This window comes from Tenrec ecaudatus, chromosome X (assembly GCF_050624435.1).
Source record: "Tenrec ecaudatus isolate mTenEca1 chromosome X, mTenEca1.hap1, whole genome shotgun sequence".
In the NCBI taxonomy this organism is placed as follows: domain Eukaryota; kingdom Metazoa; phylum Chordata; class Mammalia; order Afrosoricida; family Tenrecidae; genus Tenrec; species Tenrec ecaudatus.
In genome coordinates this window covers 104,018,948-104,041,334 of record NC_134548.1, presented here as the reverse complement: position 1 = coordinate 104,041,334, position 22,387 = coordinate 104,018,948, and the positions used below count along the sequence as shown (strand labels likewise).

Genomic DNA, 22,387 nt, shown 5'->3' with positions numbered 1-22,387 from the left:
ATTTCTTTTATTACAGCAAACAAGGGTGGATTAATTTGTTCTTCCTCCACAGCTGCGGCCTAAAGTCCAATAAGCCTATCAGGCATTCATAAGGTAGAGTACAGCTTCGTAACAGATTAGATCAAATACAACTAAAATCTAGAATTATTTACTTAAAGAATTCTCTGAGAGACTAGTTTATCTAATATCTCTGGTCTCCAATGTAGCCATCTATAAAATTTGGGAAAATCCACGTTTCATTTTGAGGTTTGTATAGGATCAAAATATGTGATCCACAATATGCCAGACCCAGTTGCTATTGAGTATATTTTTGCTTTACCTGATCTTTCTCCTGAAGCATTTCTGGGTAGACTAGAATCTGTAACCTTTTGTGCAGCAATCTAGTGGCTTAATGGTGAGTACCAGGGAAGAACTGCCAACACATAGACTATTTCCTTCTTTTTTAGTAGCTCCCTTTAGAGTTGTAGACAAATAAGGCACAGGATGCAAGATCCACAAATAGCTATTACTTGGCAATTGCTGAAAAACATCTGATAAGCATCTAGGTGAACCTGGTTCACCATCCACTGAGACACCAAATAAAGCATATTGCTTCCGACAAAGATACTGTGTTCCTCCCATTATTAAAGCTGCAAATCTTGAAGAGACATTTAGGTCTTGGGAACTGAAATGTCCACCATGCATCAGTCAGTGTGCCATACTGTGGCAGCTTGTGTGTGCCTGCGATGCCGGAAAGGATGGCCCCTATATTTGAAATTATAGCGAGGTCATGTATTTCAGTGGAGATTGCAGACTAAGAACAGACTAAGGAGCAGGAGCAGACACCCGACTTCTGGGGGAGAGTCCCCTCAGCTTAGAAAGCGCTCGAAATGTGACCGGGCTAGAGATGACTGTAACAGCTGGCAAACTGAAGAGTTGTCTGCAGAGGTAGCTGGAGCAGCAAGCACAGGGTGTTCGGACATGAAGCAGTCGAAAGCATTCCTTGCCCGATTAACCATTTCCAAGATCAGCTCCAAGGCAAGCCACAGCCAAATTGTCTATTAACAAGATTTACAGATTAGAGCAACATATTATTCTCCTCCCAAATATGTCTTCTGTTAAGATGCCATAGCAGACACATTAGTGAATTCCTTTTGCTCAACTGTTACTTTAAGGCAACCCAATGAAGGAAAGAAGTTCTGTGCTACAAGGCGGTCGAGAGGGACGCTTTGTTCTGACAAAGTGTCTCCATCAATTTAGCACCTGGAACAGGGTCTGGCAAAAGGCCAGTGTAAAGTATGATTGGCAATAAACCCCTATGTAACTGCAGTAAAACAGTTAAATTAGGAAGAAAATGCACCGCTTAGAGAAGGATGAACAAGAGGTTGATGTTAGGGAAGAAGAGGCCAGGTCATCGGCTGTCATGGAGTGGGGGTCCCAGAAAACCTGTTGTGGCAGAAGAAATCCAGCCCACGAGTTGCAAGCACATCGTTTTGAATAACTGTTCAGTCATGTGCTAGTAGTATGATCTAGCACATGTTATATAATGTTTGTAAGATGACTGCATTAACTTTCTCAGCAGTAAAATATATTTCTTATATCACCCATGCACAGTGCAGTAAAATTTTAATAAGATACTCTGCATAACTCTCCTGTCTGTACCTGACACATAGTGAGAACTCTTACTATTCCTCGCTTTGATTGCTCTCTTTACTCATCCTCAGAAATTCTGCAGAAGGAGGAACGATGGTCTCTAATTGTTCTCCCAGACCTGGGGGAAATTTGCTCCCAGCCACAGTTAGGGAGAGGAGCCCTAGTGGTATATTGGCAACATATTTGGTTGCGATCCCAAATGATTGCAGTTTGAAACCACCAACCCAACTCCAGGAGAAAGAGGAAGCTGTCTATTCCTCTGGTTCTTGGGTTCGTGAAGAAGAGAGCGCACGAACCGGAGAGAAAACAGTACTGTACCCGTTTAGGCAGTTTTATGGCATACAAGGCAGGTACCAAAAAAAAAAAAAAGAAGAAGAAAGCTCCACCAAGGATCAAACAACTCCCTCTGAGTTAGTGTACCCAGTAGTGTCACCTGGGAAGGTTCTTCCTGGTCACAGTGAATTTTTTCATCAAAGTAGCGTCACTGGAACGTCATTTTGTTGTTGTTGTCGTTGTTGTTTGTGATGGACAATTTAAGAGGACAGTGGGTGGCTGTGAATTTTTTGTTTCCTACTGGGAAAAATGCTGCATAAAGTATTGTGATGTTGAACACAACTTACAAGGACAGTGTTACAGGAAAAACTCAAATGTACAAGTGGTTTCTAGATTGTGACAAACCTCTTTCTGGATGTCCATCTACTTCCCGAACGGACGAAAATGTTGACAACATCCATGCACTTGCGCTCAAAGACTGTGATCTGGAATATCTTGGAGTTCGGTTCAGTGAATTTTAACAGAAGTTAGGGACCAAGAAGGGTTGCTATGAAATTTGTGCCTTGACTTCTGACTGACCAAGAAAGAAGACTGTTGAAAGAAAACCTGCCGTGCTTTGAAAGAACAACTCTGAAGTGACCCAGACTTTTCCCCCCACGGTGTGGCGACATGGTGCTATTCTTACGAGCCCAACACAAACGTCAAACAACCCAGACGAAGACTCCACTGCCACCTTGCCCCCCAAAAGCTCATCAAGTGAAATCAAAGGACATACTCATTTGTTTTTATGATAAGGAGAGAGTGCATTTGGTGTTTGTTCCACCCATTTAGACTATTAATCAAGCTTTCTATTTAGAAATTCTGAAAATATTGTGTCACACTGTGCAACACAAAAAGGCTGATTTGTGGCAGACGGGGGACTGCTTTTGCCACCATGAAAACACACCTGCCCCCACGCCGTCTCATTGCACCAGTTTTTGGCAAAAAACAGCTTGCCTCTCTTGTCCCAAACAGCTGACTCACCTGACATGTCTCCATGTGACTTCTTTTTGTTTCTCTGAATGCAGAGGGCATGAAAGGACAGCGATTTGACAATGTGGAAGAGGTGACAAAAAGTAAGGAGGTGCTGTCATCCAGCAAACAGATGAGTTTGTAGAATGTTTCCAAGAAAGGAATCACAGGTTTGACAAATGTATTGAGTGTAATGGTTGGCACTTTGAAGGTGATAAGGCTGTTTTGTAACAACAACAAACCCCCCAAAACATAAAACATTAAATACATAGCTTTGGGGAAAAATATTTCTGGTTTTTTGAGGGGTACCCCCTGGTAAATAGGAAAAATTGTTATCAGCCAAAATGGATCACCGTAAAATCAAGAGACTATGGAGGAAGGGAACAATATAAACACAACTCTTAATAGAAGTCAAATCAATATGAATTGATCATACCAAAGAATTTGCATAATACACAGGAATTTTTAATGATCAGATCAGGTATGCTGAGTGACACCAACTCCACTCTCATGAGAGACTTCGGCTATGCCAGGGGAAATCTTGAACAACGAAGTGTAGAAATATTAGGAAGGACTGAGCAGCAACCCCAACCTCAGCTACGATTATTATACGCCTCCTTTGTCGTGAAGGCGCTTGAGTACACCAAAGGGGCATAAGTAATCAACAGAAACAAACAAACAAAAAAAGCTGTGCTGAAATGTGTGCTTGTTTCATGTTGTGATCCCTCACAGCATTTTAGTTGACTGGCAACCTTTATTTTATAATGTATTCCTTGAAGTGCTGTGAGATGCTGACCACGGTGTGATATTAGGTAGGGGGCTTATTTGTGTTATGAGTTACTTGTCTATCAAAATCACATCAAATAGCTCTCATTTCTTTAGTTGATCTGTATCATATTTTTTTTTAAAAAGTACATTGACAGCTTCGGTGGGTTATTTCCCATAAGAGTTAGACGCAGTTTTGTTGATATAATTTTAATTTTATATACTTCACTATCAAGGTAGCTGGTGAATACTAATCCAGTATCACACCACCCTATGAATACACAGAGAAAGTGTAAAAAAGGTAAACATAAAAAAAATCATGTGTGAAGGCAGGGGAGATGGCCAAATACCACTCACATGTCATCTTTAAGTCTATTATATCATATTTACTTTAATACTCCTCAGAAATATGCCTTGGCTACCATGATAATGTCACTTGATTTAGCCAGTAGGCATATCAAGTAGAAGATTGAATTAATAGGAATTTGCATATACGTATATATTTAAATATAAATGTACACACATATATATAACAAACATACATTGCCAAAAAGATTTCTCCCTATTTGTTGAATATTTTTATCGCCAACATCATTAAATATGCAAGATGATTTAAAATCAGAGACCAAGATCAAGGGAATGCTAAGAAAATCACAATTTAAAATAATGGGTTAAAATTAGACGTTTATAAGAACTGCCTAAGTAATTGGAGATTTGGAGAGAATGACTCAATAGAATCATTCTTGGAAGGAAATAAAGGAAAGGAATTTTAAATTCTATGTTAAAATAATTCTATCTTCCTTAACCTTAAAGGCACTAACGTTCTGGAGGGCAAGATCTCTCCTGATCAGGCCTAAACTTTATGTTGAATCACAGGCTGCACCTATCCTGGGCAAGATGCTCAATTAAAGTGACAATGTTAAATGAGATCAATAGTAAATATTTGTGTATTAGATGCCAAGAAAAATAAAAAGACATGGTATATCTGTGAAATGAGGCTTTGGAAAAACAGAATGTTGAAAACTGATTAGGCAAAAAAAAAAAAAAACCTAGAAAAATAATGATACACTGATAGAGATTATTTCCTAAAAGAAAAAAGTGGAAATCAACATGACTTTATTCTGGAACAGAATATGAAAATAATCAGTCCACCACCAAAGAGGGTGTGAAATCACAAGATTTTGAGCAAAATTTCAGAGCAGCTTTCTGAAAACAAATGCTTGAGGCCAAGAATGGCCAAAGTTAAAGTATGCACTGAGAATCGTATTATAGTGGTATGTGGCTATGTTCCTCTATGCCTATTAGAGATTACATATATGTGTAAAATGAAAAAGGGTTCAGTTTTAATTTTTGAAATTTAATAGAAAAGCAATCAATAGCAAAAGTGACTGATGTCCCTAGACGGAATCTGAATGTTCATTCAGGTGGTTCTTTTTTACCTTATTCAAATGCAAAGAGTGATGAAAATAAGCCATCCTCTCACAAAGTAGGTTATTATGTGAAGTTAATGAAATGAACAAGAATATGAATGCATGGATTTGACAATGAGCCGCGAGAGTTTTCTTTCAGCTGTTCTACAAATTATTTGACCAGCTTTTTATAAGATAAAGTAAATGCACATCTAGGAAGTAGAAGCCAGCATTCACATTTACAGGAAGAATAAAAATAGAAACAATCAAGGCATTACATATCCAAACACTGAATGTAAATCTCTGAATGCAAGCCGATACAATAAAGAAAAATGTGATTTCCTAAATGAATATGTAAACCTGAAAATGATTTAATATTAATAGAAAAGAAGAGCACAATTTCCTATTCAAACTAAGTGTCTTTAATGATGGTGTGTGTGTGTGTGTGTGTGAGAGAGAGAGAGAGAGAGAGAGAGAGAGAGCGAGAGAGAGAGAGAGAGAGAGAGCAAGAGAGAGAGAGAAAGAAGCTTTTAAGAATTTCCTTTTTACCTGGTTAAGCTATCTCGAGTAGATCTCTTAAGCTTTTATCAACCTTTAAAAAAATTAAAAGCATACCGACTTTTCACTTATATTTCCAACTATAGCCATAAATCCACTCCTCCTGTCTTCATGTGTTTATATGTTAAAAAGAGAAAAAAAGGAATGTGCTATCAAGCAACATCACATAATCTGTGCTTTTCATTATAAAGATTTTTATGCATGAGGCTCTCAATGTCCTTTTTGTTATTAGAATGTTTTTAATGGAAAAATATTGGTAATTTTGAAGTCAGAAAAACAAAGTACTGATTACTAAGAGAACTAACTATTGCCCTCTTTTTCACCGAAGATGTGCTAGTTTCATAGATACACACAGTATGGGTCTCCATGCTCAGTGCAAGACACGTGGGAATATCCACAGCTCTGAGGTTTTAGAACAGCTGAGCTGCAAACACACTCCAAAGAGTCTAAACGCTCCTGCTGGGGGTTCCAACTGCCAGAGCTTTCAAAGATCTGTATTTTTTTTTCCCCACTAAAGGTATAGCACATAATTACAACGATGTAGTGAATTCAATTCTGTGGGAGGCAGGTTGGAGGACAAGTCAGTGGGAAGCTGTGCAGCCAATCTACCCCTCTAAGAAAGGATTATTGATCATACAAGGTGTGGGAACTAGCACATCCCTCTTACCAGGAGGTCTGCCTGTGGAAGAGGAAATGTCCCTGGGTCTGTTTGTTTATTTGTGTCTTCTTTCTTTTTAACTAATCGCATGAGAATAGTGACAGAAGCAAATTCAGAATGTGGCTGCTAACTAAAAACAGCTAAAAAAAAAAAAAAAAGGTTAGAAACGGCTTATTAGTCCCAGTCACTGTCCTGGATAAGATTATTTTTCCCACACTACCAGAATTTTCCCAGCTGCTTCTCTTTTTCTTCTTCCTTTTTTTTGGGGGGGGGGGCGTAGTGTGTGCATGTGTGTGCATACGCATGTGGTTGTTTTCAAACACTTTTTTAAAAAGTGAAATGTGAGGGACTAATCTCACTTCTGGCATATAAGGAAGTTTCACAAAGTTCACAAAACAAGTGAGAAAAGATAATGGAATGCATTTCATGAATGCTTTGAAGCTCTATTGAATGTCCATTTCCCAGTGATGAGATTTTGTTCTTTTATATCACAAAGTTATAAAATAATGCAAACTCTGTATGGTTTATCTCAAGTTTGTAAAACATAAAATTAGGAGAGTATTTCTTGGAGAGAACCCAGAGCCTGCACTCAATCCCTTGGAGCAACAAGTAGATGTGAACTGTGAACACTGCAGTTAGTATCCCAAGAGTTAACTCACTAAGCCAGTAGGGCTCCATTGAGGGCTATGCAAATGTGAGGTATACAAAGCTCTCAATGGGAGTTAAAGAGCTAATTACTATTAGCAAATCTAAATAAGCATGGGATTGTGAAAATGAGGTATGTGAGACCTGAATGTGGAAACTCTTCAGTTTTATCAACTTGTTGGTTTGACATGAACCCTGTCTCAAAAGGGAGCATGAGCACCTCACTGTTGTCAAAGAAAAACCAGGAATGGGGTTTATCCTTTGGACTCAAGATTCAGGGACTAAACCACATCCACTCAGGAGACAGATGCTAAAACACCAGAGATGGACAGAGATGTAGAGGCAACAGAAGAGAATGAAATGGAGCAGTGGACTCTGGCACAAAAAGCAAGAAAGCTAACTACCTTCAGGCAGGAGGCATGCTAGTAAGGTCGGATTGCCTCTAGGCACTTCATTGAGGGAAAGTGGTTTTCCAATAGATCTAGACCCCAGCATCTTTTGGTTAAGATTTACTTGCAGACTGGGCATTGATCAGCAGTTACACTTGTTCAAATAGGCCATGAAGCTAAGGGCCTAGGACCACGATCTTGGCTGACAGGAAGCTGTCCAGACTGAAGACCTGTATCAGCAGAATCTCTTAATAACCACTTACCTAATTCACTAATAAAGCCATAATTGTGAGTATGGTCTGTGATTTCGGTGTGGCCCCTGTGATCAATTCTAGAACTCAGTGGAGAACTAAAGAGGGTCTTGAGGAGGATGGATGGCATAGGAGTTGGTCAAGAAGGTTCAAGGGTAGAGGTATTCTGACATCTGCTTCACAGGAATCAGCTTTGGCTGGATGCTGTTTCTCCCGTGCTTCTCACTTCTGAACTTAGAGGAATTCAAAGGCCCCCTTCATACACTTCTAATACAGCCATTCATTCACATTTAGGGAGGGAGTCGTTTAAGAGTTTATTCTGCAGAACTCAGTATAGAGATGCTGAGTAGACAGACTGAAGATGGCATAGACATATTGCAGATGTAATTGAAAAATTTTAAAAAATCCAAAAGTATGACAGAGATAATGGTCTATAAAACAGGGGTCAATAAAGGGACCAATTATAGGGCTTTAAACACGCCTAGCAGTGGTTCCTCAGAAGCAAGATGAGATATTCAGCTCTCATGAAGAGTGATATTCTCAGAAACCCACATGTTCAGTTCGACACTATTCTACAGGGGCCCTATGAGAAAGATCTCACTCTACGGCAATGAGTGTGAGGGACACACATATAAAAACACATAGATACATACAAACACGTCCGTACTTAAAGAGGTGCCAGGTTATTACAGGGTTGAAAACACAATCTATGAAGCAAGAATGTCTATGTTTGACACACACATTTCTCACTTACAATGTGATTTTGGGCAATTACCCAGGCTCTTTTGGCCTCAAGTTCTCACCCCCAATATGGAACTATTAATGGTGCTAGGACTCCGAGAGGTAGGTGCTGGACTGGCCACTGAAAAGTTGGTGCTTCAGAAATGCCCCAGAAGTAAGGCCTGGGGATTTGATTATAAAAGACTACAGCTTTGAAAATTCTATGTAACACGTTTACTCTATGCACAGGGGGGCGGGGGCACGATGAGTTGGATTTCAATAAATGGCAATTACCAGCAAAAGTAACGATAAGAGAGCCAAACTAGTAGGTTTATTTTGAGGAATATATGCCAACGTGCATAGCATAGTATCTGACACAGTCTGCAATGCATTTGTGCTAAAATTAATAATAACAATAATATTACTAACAGTGTTGAAACATACCTTTTTTGGAGGCTTGACAGAGAGTGGAATAATAATAGAGCCGGAGTTAAACATGTACGTTCATAAGATAGAGAGGTTCTGAACGAGAGTGCTTTCCAAGGATAGGTTGTTTGGAGTCATTGAAAAAGATATGGGAAGAAGAAGATGGATAGACGATTTGAAGGCAGCGGACAAGATACAGAACAGCCACTATGGGAAAATGAAAGAATCCAGACTTGGAGCAAGCAAACTGATGGCTGAAATGGCAATGAGAACCCCACTGAGTACAGCAGTTCACACAGCTCACAAAAAGGCAGGGGGAAGGCCACAGCCAAAGAGCGAGAGACAGAAGGAGAATGCTATGAAGCTGGAGTTTTATTTGGTAAACTCTCGGGGCAACTGAGAGATTTTTAAATAGAAATCACATGATGAATATAGCTTTTTAGAGGAATATACTAATAGTAACTTTATGCTAACAGGTTTGATGGAAAAAAGAAAGCAGGGTAAAAAACCACTTGGAGCCTCTTTCATTAATACACATGCTTCTAAGTCCAGAGCTGTCAAAACTGCGGACTGTAGGGATATAGTTGAGGGTTAAAAAGCATTTGAATGAATCCACACATAGTGAATGTATATTGCCTAAAGACTTTAATAAAAATGGTTTAGCATATTTTATTTTGCCATAGGTTGAAAATATGATATTCAAAAATCTCAAGCTCATACAGTTTTCCTAACTGTCCTATGATTACATTCAATAATTATGTATCTATTAATACTACTTATACTATATTGCTCTAAGCTAAAAGATTAAAGCACAATCATGTAAAACTCTTTGTGACTTATGAAGTCTTGATGAATTAATATCCCAGAGGTTATTTACATAGGATAAACCACGTCGAAATGCCCTTAATGTCCTCTCCTCACCTTACCCTCCCACCTAAAAAATATGTAGCTAAGGATGGTGAAAGGAGATAAAACGGCCAGGAGGCTATTCATGTACCCAGATCCCCAGATTATTTATGGCTATGTGCATAAACAAGAAATCACTTCCATTTTCTATTTTGCTTTAAGTTCAGAAGGTATATTGCTTTTTATGTCCCCAAACTTCATTTCCTCAGTGTGGTACCAAGGATATTCCTCCTGAAGGACTTGCTTGGCAAACTAATACATCTTCTAAGATAAACTGCATTCAGAAAAAAACGGGTTCAGAGAACTAGTGTAGTGTTACCTACTGTAAAACTCATAACCATCATGACACAGCCGGATTCTCAGATGGCATATAGCCTTGATTCAATTACAATACAAATCCAAGCAGCTTGGGCTTCAAGTGTGGACTTTGTTCTTGAAAATTGGACTATTTAATATCATTGTAAAGGGTTGCAACTAAGTAAATAACGTCTCACCAATTTTAGTTAATTAATTGAAAAAGCAGAGAAATATCTTTAAATGTGTTGATAGCAAAGATTTGACAGAAATCTACATTAGTATAAGCTAGCCTATGTTGCTAAACTATACGAATTGATAAACTGTAAGAACATGAAATTACTGCACATGCTCATAAGGATCAGGTTCTGTCAAATATATCACATGTTCATTTTAATCAGGATTTTTAGATGGCAAAAAACCTAAACAGCTAAGTTTGAACAAATCACTATTTAAAGGGACATCATTTTTTGGATGAAGCAGATACACAACTTCAATATCAGGTTCAATTGTAAATTTGAAAGATTTAGTGTGTAGATTGAAAATGGCTAGGCAGTCAGAGTAAAGCTAGCCCTATAATGGAACTATTCATTCACAGAAGGAACTAACTTGTATTGAACACGCAAACCCAAAGTGGCTTTGTAACCAAGAAGATAAATGAATCTTCCACTCTACCCTGCGCACTCTCTCTAATGAATTATTTGAATAGATGAGAGCTCTGATTAAGCATAGAGCTATAAATTAATGATTAATAGATTTTCTAACATGAAGGGGAAATAAAAATCATAATTCACTCCAATAATGATCTAATCAATATAGCAGGATGCATGTTTTAGATTTAATACCTCGCAGAAATATTATATGTAACCCTTTCAATCAATTAATAACATTGTATAAGGGAATTGAAAATTCTTATACCTTTTATGAAATAATATATACCAGTTAAAAGATTCTCTAATATTTTCATATTTCTCTGGCTAGTATCACGTGACATTAAGCTATTAGGGGCCACATTCTAATATCAAAATCAAAATAGAAGAAATAGCCAATATAAAAATGTATACTAGATTATACACACTAATAAATTTAATAGCAGCACTACTCTAGAGAGACATTTCATGAATTATTTTAAGATATTTTGCTGTATGCAACTCTTAAATTCTCGATTTTCCACTAAGCTAAGGGGCTTGCCGCTGTGGCAGTTACATATTTGGCTGTCAGTTTGAGACTTCAGAATGACAGCGTGTAGTGAAGGCATTACTCAGGTCACAGCTTGATAACCTCATTTGGAGATGCCAAGGAGGAGATAAATCGCTTGCTAGGGGTGGGACACGTGCTCAATTTCTGCTAGACATTCCCGTGGACAAGACACATGGAATGAGCCCAGGAGTTGAAGGAGTCACATGGAGACTGCCAGCGCTGAGATGCTTACACCGCTGGATCCACAAGACTTTCCACCCACTAGTCCGTGATCTTCCTGTATTCAGCATCATTGCATGTGTTTCGCTGAGTCTGAAGAGGACTTTATAAATTGGTATCAGACATATGGGCTAATATCGAACTTATGGACTTGATCTGCACTGGGCTGGGATGTTTCCTTAGCATTCAATTGCTCTGATATACAAAGCTCTTCCTTACACACTTGAGTGTCTCCCTGGATTTGTTTCTCTCGTCTACTCAGACTAACACAGCAGCCTTAGAAACCTTAGAAACCCTGAGAGCAGTGAATTTTGGTTTGAATTTGGATAATGGTAAATTAAAATAGATCCATATGGCTTCCACATCCCTGATAATTACACATTAAATTATATGGTCAGGCAATTTTGAAATAAATCAACACTTGCAATGTCCTCGTTCGCATTGTTTGAGGCAAAAATTACTTCCTATATGAGTCTGTGTACCCAGATACATACCACAACTCCAAATTGTTCAGGCTCACAGAGGTCATCGTATTCATTTTTCAGCTGTGCTAATTCATTGAGTACCTTCTGCTCAGGGAGGTATTTTACAAGGTTCTACAAAGAAATGTAAATATAAGCATTTAGCATTTTATTATTAAAAGATAACATCTTACCTATGCATCAACAGCTCTCAAGTGGTGAACTGGAAGAGTTGATAGATATCTACTTATGGTTCTGGCACAGTAAATAGAACCTACTACCCATGGTGAAAGGGGCCTCAAATTAAGTACAGGGGAACAAGGAGAAAAACAGTAGAGAATTGTTTCATCTGTATACATACATCTGTACAACACCTCAAACAGAAGATCACTTGGGAGTACGTTCCATAATTGACTAACCTTCTGGTCTTAAACATGCAGCATCTTTTCTATGTTATGCCTTATCATGAACTTAATCCATTTAAATTACAAACAGAATAAAATATTATGTAGCACCAACTAAAACAGAAAAAACATTATGTATATGTTAAATCAACTAATATAGTTAGTCCCTGTTATTCAAAACTTAGGACCACACCTGGCCTGTACATAAGTTTATCACCATTTTCAATGTCTGTATTTAGGTAGGAAGAAAAGGGAGACTTTACTCCCTGAAAGTGTTACACTCGCAGAAACCCACAGGGTTAGTGTTATAGAGCAAACCTAAGCTGGCATCGATTCCAAGGCAGCGAGTGGAGTATTGAAGTATGCAATGCTTTCCTACTCCCCACCGCCCCCCCACCGTGGCATTTGGAAACTCTTCCAGATAGTCTACCATTGGATAGTTCAACCATATCAAGCAGTATTGTACAATTGCTACCACACATTTTCTTCCTTCTTGTACTCCGAGATTAGCTCCCCTCTACCTTCCCCCTCCCAACCATACCCCATCCTCATCCAGGAAACCTTACTCTACTTGTTATCTCCGTAGGTTCATCAATTCTGGGTTTCACATACCAAAAATAAAAACAACAAAAAAACATAATTCAAAAGGGTTAAACACAATGAGAAAATAAATCAGAGATAAAACCCAATATTAACTAGGATCACAAGCGATACGTTTGTCTCTCTTTTGTTTATCCTAGGTTTGGTAACAATCTTGCTTAGCATGACATTAGACTAACACCAACATTTTGAGGACCCCTGGTCAAGTATTTGGAGGACAGCTCCTGGATTTCAGCAGAGCTCCAGAGGCACTGTTAATCACAGTATGTGGATAAAACCCAATAGCTATTGCGAAGGAGAATGGTAAAGCTACTTTCTCCGTTAAAAACAGCCTTGGAAATCCTATATCGGGTCACTGTGAGTCAGGATAAGCTCAGTGGTAGTGAGTATAGGATTTCTTTAAACATGTAAAATGTACATAAACTAGGACCCACTGCTACCCTGAGTCAATTCCACCCTCTAGGAACCCTACAGAGAGTTTCTGAGGCTATAGGTCTTCATGGGAGGATACAGCCTCATGGTTATTCCAAGTAGAGGATGGTGAGTTTGAATCATCCACCTTGAAGCTAACAGCACCATGCTTTCCTGACAGCATCACCAAGGCTCTTTCCATCTAAGGAGTAAACAACTGTGTCAGAATCCAGAGTAGTGACTTAGAGAAAACTTCAGAGGGCGGAGAAGTAAAGGTGCTCTTTTGCTCAGGTGATGTTTTTCCCTTTTCACTTAATTTCACCTTTTCAACTCAGCTTTAAATCTTCAAAGTCAATCATAACTGAAATATCTTACTATATGTATATATATGGTTAGAACGAATACTTTAATTTTTCTAATTACTAAGTATCATTTCCTCTTGCTGAATGAAAAGCAAAGTAAAAGCTGAAGTAGTATTTCCATCTTTGTAGAACAGTTTTGATACGTGGAAATCATTTTAATACCTGTATGTTTTTAATTTCCTTTTTCTGTGAGAAATTTCATGAGTTATACTGAGAAAAAACTCAGTCAGATATTTGAATGCATTCTGCTACAGTAAAGCTTACTTAGAACTATTAGGCATAATATTACTAAAATAATTTTAAAAATCAATTCTGCATGTCAAACTCTTGACCTCCATTCTACAATTTAACTCTGAAAAAATAAGTATGGAATTAAGCTCAAGTCTAAGGTTAAATTTTAACTTAGTATGTGAAACTTTTCTTAGTGTTGCTTTGTTTTTCTTCCAGCGGTAGGTGACCTGTTAACTCATCTTCTGAAGGAGGTCTCCACAGTGGCAGGTGACATCTCTCTTCCTCCTCAGTCCAGCTACATGACATATTTAACACAGTCAATGCACTTGGATGGCTACTGATTCTGAGTACCATTTTCAAGTGAGTGATGAGTTTATATAACAATGCATCTTAGGTTCTATATACAAATTAGATTTTTTTGGGGGGAGGGAGACCAACTCATTTTAATATGTAGCAAATGCAGAAAAATAGAGCACATCCCGCTTTAATAAGCCAATTACCGCTTGAGTCCCATGTTGCACGAAGTTGTGGTAGTCAATGCCTAAAGATATGTGCTTAACTTTGTAGTCAAAGATGTAGTATAAAACTGGACATTTATATGCATTTCCAATGAGAAAAGAAAGGATAAAAAGATACAGAGGGGTGAGAAGAGTATCCTGATTTTGCTCAAACCTTTCTTTCCCTACTCACTAAAAATATATCAAGAGAAAGTAGAAAAGTAAAGGGGTCCAAGACATAGCGTGAAATTCATGTGCACAGTCCAAGGAACTAACCTGCAGGCTGCTGGAATTAAGTCACTTTCTGAGAGAGAATTCTCCCATCGAAAAGAAGATACGTGTCAAGAAAATAGGCTTGGTCCAATAAGAAAACCTAAAGTTTTGAACTAGAATGATTCTAAGTACAGTATATGTTTTCCTCATATGTGACTCCAGGTCCAGTGGACCCACTCCCAAGTTGTACAAATGTCTAAGTCCTAGGTGAAGGGTGGCTGTTTGAAAATTACTGACTCTGTGCCCTTCTGCTCAAGTACACTGAGATTCCTGAAGTTTATGTATTTGACTATTCACTACCAACTCAGTAGTACGAAACCACTAACCAGTGGTGGGGTAGTTAGTTTATTGTGCCAACCTGGCCGATAAACACATGTGGGGTTAATTGAAGGACAGAAGGATAAATGGCTCGGTGAGCCTCACCTTTCTAGTCCTCTGGTCCTTTGCTTTGTGGTGATCACACCAGGGTGCAGCTGCCTTAGCAGTTCCCTGCTTCAGCTGGCAAGGCTGACTTCCTGCAAGACATCCCCAAGGAGAAGCCACATGGACCTACTCTGATGCAGCCCTGGGTGCTGGAGCAGCCGTGTGCAGACCCTGGCAGCGCTGAGATGCTTACACATTCACTGACTCAGCTTTCCTCCTGTAGTCAGCATCACTGTGTCTGTTTTGTGAGATGGAGGAGGACTTTGTGGACTGGTGTCAGACATGGATTAATGTTGGACTTGTGGGCTTGGGCAGCATTGGGTTGGGGTGTTTTCTTGATGTGCATGTAACCTTTATATAAAATTCTCTCTTATATATGAGTTTCTGTGTCTTTGTTTCTCTAAAGTACCCAGACGGACACAAGTGGTGAGGGAGAACTAGTTCAGAATAGCCTTACATGGCATTAAGTTTTTGTCGTGATTTTGGATTTTTCTGTGGGGGGCGGGGAAATCAGTCATATGAATGATCCCTGGTGGCATTATGGGTTAAGTCAGTCGTTCTCAACCTTCCTAATGCCGAAACCCTTTAATACAGTACCTCTAGTTGTGGTGACCCTCAACAATAACATTATTCTTGTTGCTACTTCATAACTGCAATGTTGCTACTGTTATTAGTTGGGTGACCCCTTTGCAAGGGTCGCTCACCCCCCAAAGGGGTCACAACACCCAGGTTGAGAACCACTGGCTTAAGTGGTAGGGAGTTAGTCACAAGTTCAGCAATTCCAACCCCAGTTATTCTTGAAAAAACGAGGAGACTATCTATTCCTATAAAGATGTACAATCCCCAAAATTTTTTATAGGGTTTCTTTGAGTTGACAGCCACATGATGCTTATGGGTTTTGAGACAATCAAGTATTTTACAAAACAGGAAAAAGCTGAAGAAAGACATTTATTTCTATACCGACAGAGAACACTTTACATTCTGGAGAACTTCAATAAAACACCAGCAATGTTCCATAGGAAACTACCACCAAATTCCTTGTCCCATAATTGGCATTGTCTAGTAAAAGGATTTAAAATAGGATAGTAACAAAAAACCCTTAGGTATTATATAGGAGTTGATAAAATTAGTTCATAGGATGCTTAAAATGTTTCAGACTCCAGAAACTTTTGGGGTAGTGGGTTATACAATGGATTGCTAGCAACAAGGTGCACAGTACAAAATCAATAGTTGTTCATGGTGGAAAAGTTAAGCCTTTATACTCCCATAAAGAATTAACAGTCTCAGAAATCAACAGGGATATATCTACCCTGTCCTACAGGGTCACTATGAGTCAGAAGTAACTTGATGGTAGTGGGTTTAAAAAAAACACCATTTAATTCACACATTTTGTAAGATGTTTAAATTGCTGGCAGCAGTAGCTAAAATGAAGAGCAAGAAATAACGCAAGTGAACTAAAGATCATGTCCAAGTTTTAGTGAATATTTCTTGCCAAAATACTCTGTCCTTGGAAAAATTTAAAGAGCATTCGAATTTAGGTGCCTCACTGATACTAGAAATGCTTATGCTCCCTAAATATATTGCAAAGATATGTCGATTGTTCGGACAGCCTCTGAGCTATATATGAAAGGCTTTTTATAATAGAAGAGACTACACATTATAAATTTTAAAGTATAATTTAGATTCTGAACAGCAATAAATTGTTAGGCAAATACCCCATAAAGTTTCAAGGCACAAGGCCTTCCATTTCTCCACACCCCTGCTGTTGCGTACAGCTGAGTCGCTTCTTTCAAATATTTAAGGACTAGAATTTAAAAGATCAATTCTGGATCGGTATGAAAGTTTCAACCTAGAAAATGTCAATGAGCTGAAGTTCAGGAAGAAAACAACAAAGAAAAAAGCCTTAACTGTCACCAAATGAGCAGAGCCATTCCTTTTATCTCACACGCATCACAAATTCACTTTTTGATGACTGTCAGTGTTATCTGAAGGAATTTCTCTGAACAGATCACAAGCGTTTAACTACTTTAAGATTCCTGCAATTACTCTATAATACTTCCCAAACTGTAGTTTCTTTAAATGTTAATTGCACACATAAAGGTTAGTTAAGTGAAGGTATTGAACCATAATGCCCTTTCCTTCTTGCCAAAACATAACCTTTCTCTTTTGTCCTATTCTCAGTAAGTCCTTTTAGTATTGGGAGAGCTGAGGTAGGTCCTTTGTGATTGTCTATCCTTCCACACATGTATGGATGTGAACTAATATTTCTTTTTGAAAATGTGTACACTGTTGTTTTCTTTTGCTTTAGCACATACTTTATTTTTTAATGCAGACATGCAACATTTTCTACCAAACTCTTGGCTAAATGTCTATGAACTGAACACCAACTCCATTGCCTGGTTGAGAAATCTTGACTGCTGAAAAAAACAAAAAACTGCTGTTGGATCAATTTTGAGTTAGCAGAACTGTATATGGTTTCTAAAACTACATGGAGTTATTAATTTCACATACCATTATTTGATAAAATGACATTCTGAGCCTAATGAGAACATTTCTGACCTTGGAAGCTTAGCAAATATGTGTTTCCAATAGGCAATCAATGAAAGGTTTACTACCTATTTAATCTTCAATTTGGCTCAAGTAGGAAGTTTTTAGTCATCTCCCCGACCCCCAAGGAAATTTATATTCTAAGTCCTGCGTCTTAACATCCAGATTATACTCAGAAACCTAGAAAGCTATTTGATGTCTCTAGGATCAATTGATATTACCTCAGTGCTCTGTATGCTATATGGACATCTCTGTCAATGAACCCACCCAAGTTCAAGTTCCCAGTTTACAACTGGCATTCTCATGCAAGTGTATCATTGTGAAATCACATGGAGAAAACAAATCTTAAGAATAACTCATCCTTACTCTGATCTCTCTTTTCTACCCCTAATTTGCTTTTCTTGGTGATCTCATTATGCCAGAAGGATTGGCATCCTCTCGATCTTCTAACCTTTCACGCTGACAATCAACTTTCAGTGACAAGTGCAGATAACTCACCTGCAACATTTGTAGGGGGAGGAGGGAATGAAAACTTTCCTTTACATTCCATAGTCAAAAATCTGGGTGAAGGCTTTTAGAATATGTTTCAATTTGAAATAAATTGAACTCCAAAACATGTTCTCATTTTTGAAAAGATTAAGAGGACTGATAGATTTATAACCTCTATCATTATAAAAAGAACGTGACTACTTTGTACTTAAAAAAATCAGCTCCTACAAATGTCATGATCCTATATGCAGATGAAATTTATTCCTTTCTAGAATAATGTACACGATTTATAGGTAATTGAAAATACAAGTGTTTACCTTTGTGCTAATAAGCTTTTATTTTGTCTATGTGTCACTTGGCACTCTAAAATAAAATTGTAAACCATGCATGATGTGTCCTATAGGCCAACTTGGCTAAGCTATTGTGATGGCTAATTTTACGTATCAACTTGAATAGGAAATGGTGGTCAGTTGTGTAGCAAAATGCTAATCTATTTAATGTTATAAAAATAATCACAAGCAGTGAAATCACTTGACCTACAGTAAAACAGAATACTTGTTAGGCGCGCCTCAAAAAATCAATGGAATGCCTTCAGAGCAAACAGGGAGTTGCCATGGACAGCAATCTACTTCCAGATTATAAATAGACATTTTGGTAGAACGTCCTCTCTCCCCCTTTCCACACCTACACTGCTACCAGAAGCCTCCAGAGAAACTGTTTGAATTTTGGAGTGTCAACGGCTAACAATCATCTGAGCCAATTTCTTGAAGCACAACAATCGCTCACTTCTATAATAGTCAGTCTAACCGCCTTTATTTCATTACCTTCCCTCTCACACCTTGCTATTATTTCAATACTGATCAAATTTGCCCTTTTATAGGATTTCTGGGGCTGTAAATATTTACTGGAAACGTTTGTCTCAACTTTCTTCTGTGGAGTGGCTCGTGGGTTTGAAGCATCAATCTTGTAGTTAACAGTGCAAATCTTATAATAATATATCAAATCAGTCTGCTCCCATAAAGGTAGTTCAGATTGATATTAGACCTATAGAACTCTCATTCCAACTCAAAGTAACCCTGTCGGGCAAGATAGAACTGCTGCTGTTTGTTTCTGAGCCTATCACTCTTTAAGGGAGTACAAAGCTGGATCTTTACCCTGCACTGAGCCCATCTAGACATCCAGCCATTTCAAGAGGTAGCATCAGAGCAAGAACCAATGATACTGAAGGAAGTAGTTCAAGCTGTACTGAAGGCATTAGCCAGACATTAAGGCCCCAGGAATTGATGGAATACCAAATGACATGTTGGAAGAAGTCAAGGAAGCACTAAAAACCCTCACTTGCCTATTCCAGGAAATTTGGAAAATAGTTACATGGCCAACCAACTGGAGGAGATTCTTATTTGTGCCCATTCCAAACAGAGGGGACCAAACAGAATGTACAATTTTTAGAGAAATATCACTGATATCACATGCAAGGAAAAGTTGCTGAAGATCATCCGACAATGACTGCAACAGTACATTAACAATGAGTTGCTAGAGGTACAGGATGGACTTGGAAGAGAACATGAAATAAGAGATATCATTGGTGACATCAGATGATCTTGGTTGAAAGTAGAGAATACCTGAAAAATGTATACTTGCATTTTATTCACAATACCAAAGCACTTGACTGTGTAGAACATATACTATGGATAACCTTGAAAAGAATGAGAATTCCAAAACGTATCGTTGTGTCCAAGTGGAATCTTCACATGGACCAAGAGACAGTCTGAATAGAGTGAGGGGGTATTACATGATTGAAAATTAGGAAAAGTGTCCATCAGGGTTGCATATCTTCTCACCATATAAACTATATTATATGAAATATAATGTGGTATCTGAATGGGAGAAAAGCTTATTAACAACATCCATATGCAGGAAACAATCTTGCTTGCTGAAAGGGAGGAGGAGGTAAACATTTGCTGACGAAGTTCAAGGATTATAGCCTACAGTATGTATTACAATTCAAGGTAAAGAAATTCTCACATCTGGATGACATTATGATGAACGGAGAAAAGACTGAAGCCATTTAAGGATTTCATCTTATTAGATCCACAGTCACTGCTCATGGGAACAGTAGTCAAACATTTCACAAGACACAGTGCACTGGGTAAATCAGTTGCCCAAGACCGCTTTAAACTATTGAAAAGCAGGATGCTACTTTGAAGACTAAGATGCGACTGAACTGAGCCATGGTATTTCAATCACCAAATATGTTGTAAAAATTGAACTTTAAATAATGACAATGAATGAAATATCTACTTGTATTTGAATTTTGGAGCTTGCAAAACATACTGAAGTTATTGCGAACTGTACAAAGAACATGCGAATCTGTCCTGTAAGAAATACAGCCAGAATGTTCTGTATATATTCTCATATACTTTGACTAGTTATCAGGAGAGACCAGTCCCTGGAGAAAGACATAATGTACTGCAGAACACAGGGGAAGCAAAATATATGAAGGCCCTCAGCACAATAACTGCAAAAATAATTGAGGATGATGAAGGACCAGGTGCTGCTTCATACTGTTGTACAGAGGGTCATTATGAATTGCAACTGACTCAATGGCACCTAACAAAGCCAAATTGGGATATCCTTCAATGGTGACAATTATCCAGCCATATATCAAATTTTCAATGTCAAGACACACTCTATTGCATTATAGGCTAAACACTCTTCTAAAGCATAGGTTAAATAATAAATCACCAAGGGTAAACTAATGTATTTCATTTAAAAAATAAAATTGTCAGCTTCTTAACATATTTTCCAGGGTTTTTGTTTAGTTTTAATAAGTTTACAATTTTTGTGTGTATATATTTTTAAATTTCTATCCAACACGAAATTTCAAACCTATGTACTTGCAAGGAGAGAATAGCAGAAACATAACAAAGGAAAAAAGCTCATGAAGCAAGGTTATTAAAATTCATTACATTGCATCTTATGAGCTGAGTGATCATCCTATGCAGAATTTATGAGTCACATGGCCGGCCCCACTATGAGACATAAAGCCCCTCACTGACCCATAGCCCTACAGGGGACAACACCGGAGACACACTGTGGAAATTACACCCATCTGATGCCGCCACAACTAGGCAAAACACTGCAGGGGTGTAATAGAACAGCAAGGGAAGAGAGCAGTGAGGTCCCCAGGGAATGCCGAAGGTGGACTTTGGGAACAGGGCATGGTGCCCCAACAGACTGGACTGGAAGACACTCCTAAAGGCCCACAAACAGTCCTTGAACTAACTACAAGCTTTTCTTTCTTGTTGTGTTTTGTTTTTTTGTCATTGGTTTGTTGTTGTTGTTCTGTTGAATATTGTTGCTTGGTTTTGCTCTGTCTCGTTTTTGTACTTGTTATTATCTCCACAGGTCTGTTTAAATAAGATAGGCTGAATGAACAATCTTGAGGAGAAAACAACGGGACTGACAGTTCCAGGGAGACAGGGGAGAGGGGGAAGTGGGAGGAAAGGTAGTGGTGTTAACAAACCAAGGAACAAGGGAACAACAAGTGATCCAAGGCCTGGTAGGGTGTGATCAAGGGTAATGTAACGAAGAGGAATTACTGAAACCCAAATGAAGACTGAGCGTGATAGTGGGACGAGGAAAATCAAAGGAAATAGAGGCAAGAGCTAGGAAGCAAAGGGCATTTATAGAGGTCTAAAAAAAGGCATGTACACATACAAATATGTTTACATATGAGGATGGGGTAATAGATCTAGGTGCCTATATTTATAGGTTTAATACTAAGGTAGCAGAAGGACATTGGGCCTCCACTCAAGTAATCCTTCAATTTCTTCTATTAAAGTGGCATTCTATGATGCTCACCTTCCCAAAACAACCGCTGAAGACAAAGCGGGTGCATAAGCAAATGTGGTGAAGAAAGCTGATTGTGCCCGGCTATCAAAAGATATAGCATCTGGGGGCTTAATGGCTTGAAGGCAAACAAGCGGTCATCTAGCTCAGAAACAACAAAGTCCACATGGAAGAAGCATACCAGCATGTGTGATCAAGAGGTGTTGAAGGGATCAGGTATGAGGCATCATCAGAACAAAAAGTCCTATCTTCGTGAACGAGGGGGGAGTGTGGAGTGGAGACCAGGAGCCCATTTGTAGGCCACTGGACATCCCCTCACAGAAGGGTCTTGGGGAGGAGACAAGCCAGTCAGGGTGCGATGTAGCAATGATGAAACCTACAACTTTCCTCTAGTTCCTACATGCTTCCTCCTTCCCCACTATCATGATCCCAATTCTACCTTACAAATCTGGCTAGACCAAAGGATGTACACTGGTACAGA

The 22,387-nt window shown here is 38.6% G+C and overlaps 1 protein-coding gene across 2 annotated transcripts in view; it reads right to left on the bottom strand.

Moving 5' to 3' along the window:
• Positions 1 to 22,387, bottom strand: part of DIAPH2 (diaphanous related formin 2) — a 925,981-nt gene that overhangs the window by 512,272 nt on the left and 391,322 nt on the right. For both annotated transcript variants that reach the window (XM_075539526.1, XM_075539525.1), the window contains one exon: positions 11,851 to 11,952. In XM_075539526.1, the coding sequence (XP_075395641.1) occupies positions 11,851 to 11,952 (102 nt within the window). The remainder of the gene's footprint in view (positions 1 to 11,850; positions 11,953 to 22,387) is intronic.